At 30.9% G+C, this 4,653-nt stretch overlaps 1 protein-coding gene across 1 annotated transcript; it reads left to right on the top strand.

The window, feature by feature from the left end:
- The first annotated feature begins 2,478 nt into the window (after positions 1 to 2,478).
- On the top strand, positions 2,479 to 4,653 carry LOC101502693 (protein FATTY ACID EXPORT 2, chloroplastic). The gene is made up of 3 exons (XM_004508003.4): positions 2,479 to 2,947; positions 3,589 to 3,723; positions 4,320 to 4,653. The coding sequence occupies exons 1-3, from the start codon at positions 2,536 to 2,538 to the stop codon at positions 4,457 to 4,459; spliced, it is 687 nt and encodes a 228-aa protein (XP_004508060.1). The 5' UTR covers positions 2,479 to 2,535; the 3' UTR covers positions 4,460 to 4,653.

Here is a 4,653-nt window from a genome sequence, read left to right as displayed (position 1 = left end):
CTAAATTAATAACCAAGTATTTTTTTTCTTTAATTCTTTAATTTGATTTCCTTTGTTTATCGAAAATAAATTCCAGATGGATTAAACCCATAACCGTCAGTTTAATTGCTGGCTCTTTACCACCAAACTATACTACTTGTTTTGTAATTAAAATTTAATTGAATTGCTAGATCGAGGAAATTGAAATTAAGATTGAATTGCTTAATCAAGGAAATTAAAATTAAGATTGAATTGCTGAATCAAATAAATTAAAATTTATAGTTGATATGTAGTATAATTAATTAAGATTAAACCGTAATATTACAGTAAGTCGTATTGAGTCTAATTTTGTTGGTTTAACGGCTCTATCTTAAAAAATTAAATTTATTATGTCTTAGGAGTTTAAATTTCGAGAATCCAACAATTCATTTCTAGTAAATTAGATTGAGATGATTTTACGTTGCACCCCACATCTAAACCTATCATTCTGTCAATCAACGTGAACATATAATTTTTGCTCTTTTAACCATTGATAAAACCTTCAACTTTTTTAACTTCTTATTTTTTCACCACCTCTTTATAGGATATTCGAAAGTTTCGAGGTGATAATTTCCATAATTTTCGAAACTTTCAAACAATTTGAAACTTCAAATATAGAAAATTCAAGATTTTTTGAAACTTTTCAGTTTTGAAAACTTTCTAGTTTTGAAAACTTTCGAAACTTTTCAAATTTTTGAAATGTAATCCTTATTTTAAAAATTTAAAATTTTCAAAATTGTTAGTTTTGAAACTTATTATAAATGGTTAAAAGGGTAAAATTGTCTTTTTATGTATCTTGAGAGTGTAGATTTAATTGTGGGGTGCATGGTAGAATCCTCTTAAATTGATTGCGACTTAAAATTTTAAATTTTGATGATCCAATTGTTAAATCTTAAACAATTAGACTAACTATGACTTTGAAATTATAATTTTCACAATCAAACGATTCAATCTTAACTAATTAGACCAACTATGACTTATAAATTAAAATTTCGACGATCCAATTGTTATATCTTAAATAATTAGACTAATTATGACTTATAAATTATAATTTTCATAATCCAACGATTCAATCTTAACTAATAAAACTAACAATGACTTATAAATAATTTTTTTTAATGATCCGACTATTCAATATTAATAAATTAGGCTAACTATAATTTAGAAATTATAATTTTTACGATCAAACAAATTAATATTAACTATTTAAATTAAGTATAATTTAAAAATTATAATTTTGATAATTAAACAGTTCAACTTAATATAATTAGACTTCAAAGTTATAATTTTGATAACCCAACATTTAAATCCTAACTAATTAAAAACATTAACTTTGATAATCCAACCGTGCAATTTTTTTACTACAATTACTAATTAATATATCATATATATAAATATTCCAATGTTTAATGACCGTTGCGATTCTTCTATGTTAGACATACCTTTGTTTATTTTTAACTACGTATTTTTGTCAATATTCAACTGTTATGATGCTTTATTTTATTTTGCAATAAGTTATGCACGTTGTCCCTTGAAGTTTCTTTTAAATGTTTTTTTAATTGATTATGTTTCTATAGTTTATGTGTATTTTCTTTTATTATTTTTGTGTGTTGTACCTGTGTAGATGCTTTGCAAGGAAGCTCTAGATCAAAATTACTTTGGGTCTAGAAAGGTGGAGAGTTGGTTTCATAAGAGAAGTTACATTTGCAAAAGACCACAAATGTTGAACAAGATATATGATACATGCAACATGAAGAAATGTTCAACAAAATATATCTTGCTTTGTTGAGATAATGACTTTTGCATAATGCAATCTTCTAGTGATACATGTGGTGCATTGTTTTTCTTCGTGACATGAGTGTTATGTTCATGGGTATAAGTTATATTGTTTTTATTATTTAGACTGAATTGATTTTCCATGAAATTTTGTCGTCTAAGCATTATTGATTTAAAAATGTTGTATGAGTTTGATGTCAACCTAATATTATCATAACTTAGTTGGAGCCTTAGTTGTTATTTCATTTCACTTTGTTCAAAAGGGGTATGGTTTTTATTGTTAGTTTTTGTTTTTCTAATTATACTTATTTGTCTTTTATAATTCAAATTATATTTTTATTATTATACTAACATCAATAAAAAAAAACTCCATACATTACACGGATATTTTCACTTGTATATTTAAAATTATTGGGAGCGACATAGTCCCCCTCCAAAGAAACTCCGCCACAGCTGATTGCATAGTTTTGTGGATCTGATCAGTTATTGTGGGTATGATGTAACCTATATTTTATAGAGTCTGAAATAATTATGAACAATTCCCAAAAAAAATGAAAGCATTTATTTATTGTCACGAATTTTGTGGGTGTTATTAGGAAGTGTCAAAAGGACAATAACGAGTAGTGTGGGCTTGGGATTGGACTGGTCTGTTTAAAAAATACCGAAAGAGAGGCCCAATAGACAAAACCGCGGCGCCAAAAGAATTTCATTTCAGAAGTGTGCAATTCCAGAACGTCATCAATGGCAGAGTCTATAGCGGTTTTTGGAGTTTCCACTTCCAAACTTCTCTCCTTCTCTCTTCGCCCTAACACCGTTTACCGTTCCCACTCTCCTACTATCGTTCGCTCCTTCCACGCAGATCCTCCTCCTTCTTTCCCTTACTTAACTCTTTCCAATTCACACTCTCAGGTCTCCGTTGTTTCTTCCGATTCCAAGACCGCTTCATTTGACCTAAGTGCCCCTGATTTGGACAATACCAGCGGCGGCGGAGGTTTCGAAGGAAACGGAGACGATTTTGGCGGCGGCGGTGGTGGCAGCGGCGGCGGAGGAGATAATAGTGATAAAGGCAAAGAAGGATCGGACGGAGATAAGAGGAAAATGGCTTTGTCAATGTCTCAGAAATTAACTCTAGGTTATGCTATTCTCGTCGGAGGTATCTCTCTCTCTCTCTCTCAAATGCGAATACACTATCATCGTCACTGAACCCTAGATACTGATCTGTTTCAAATTTTTGTTTATTGGTCTTGGATTACTCTTCAATTGGCTGAGTTAGGCTAGCTATGATCGTGAGCTTGTGTTGTGCACACTCTGTTATCCTGCGCACCTCTTGAATTCAACCTAAGACATTTTGAACTTTACTTGATGAGTGATGATTTTCATGTACTAGGTGTTTGATTCACTGCAATTTTTTATGTTAAAGATCTAATGTCTAATTCACACACGTTCTCTAATCATGCAATACTAGCAAGTTTATTATGTGCGTCAACTTTGTAAGAATTTTTTGTAGGTATGTATAATTTTTTATGTTCTGTTGTATATTCAATATATTTTAGAAGATATGTTTATATGTTAAGCATAAATTAATTTTAAAATTGTATGATTTTTTATTACTTTATTTGTTTATTGAGAATTTTGAATCCAGTGATTGGATTGATAAACTCAATACTAAGTTTGTTTAATTACTTTGCTTAGTATTTTGTTGTTGTAAAATTAACGAAAGAATACTGTCAATACTGTGTTTTTGTGTGTGTAATTACATCTACATTATGATGATTGTTCTATGGGTTTTGACAGCGGGTGGTGTAATGGGCTATCTCAAGAGTGGCAGTCAGAAGTCACTTTTGGCCGGGGGTTTGTCTTCTGCACTGCTGTATTATGTTTATACTGAGCTACCTGGAAGACCTGTTTTAGCATCATCTGTGGGACTAGGTAATTGGTTGCTGACTAGTTTGTAAGATATCTTCATTATTGCTAATACCTGTGTGAACAAGCTCTTTTACTATTGGTAGATATGATGCATTCCTTTTTGTGCTTTATCCTTATAATAATACTTAGGAAATTAAGATTTAAAACTAGTTTTCCATTTGGACTTTAAGGTTTTGTAGAACCACCAAATGCCCAAGTCAAAGTATCTGTTAATTGTTTAACTGGTCATGTGGAAGAGATGATGATGCATCATTCAATTTTTGACACACTTGTTGTTTAAAGATCAAAAATTGTAGTTTCTTCCATAAGTTTCTTGGTTTTGAAGTTTGTTACCATTCCAAACCACATTTGATAACACCGATAATTTTAGATTTTTAGCACTGAAATCAAGTGTGGAATTTGTCCAGCTTTGTTTCTGCATTTAAGTTTAAAATATTTCTTTTGAAGTATGCAAACTCTTTTGAATTTTCGGTGTTGATTGAGTTTACTCTCTTGCAAGTTTGATAACCTTGTGAGCAACTACGATTGATAATTACAGTTAAATTTCATCTGAAATTGTTTCCTTCTCTCATGTACGATTATATTTTCATGATATGTAGGCATATCTGCTGCACTACTTGCGGTGATGGGTTCTCGCTTCAAGAAATCGGGGAAGATATTTCCAGCAGGTGTTGTGTCACTGGTATCATTCATAATGACCGGTGGTTACTTGCATGGAATTATGCGTAGTACACACTAGAATGTAAATAAGGAAAGTGAGATATCCTGTAAACTTTGCTAAATACAATCCCCTAATGTTATGAAACTAGTGTTCTATCCTGTATACCCATGGTTTATGTTAGTTATACAGGTAAACCTTTGTTGTGAAATAAGGATTGTGAACGTGAACTTTTCGTTTGGCCAATGTTTACACACGTTCCTCTTTTTTGTTCC

The sequence above is a fragment of the Cicer arietinum genome, chromosome 7, assembly GCF_000331145.2.
Source record: "Cicer arietinum cultivar CDC Frontier isolate Library 1 chromosome 7, Cicar.CDCFrontier_v2.0, whole genome shotgun sequence".
NCBI lineage: Eukaryota > Viridiplantae > Streptophyta > Magnoliopsida > Fabales > Fabaceae > Cicer > Cicer arietinum.
This window is presented reverse-complemented; position numbering and strand designations above follow the sequence as displayed.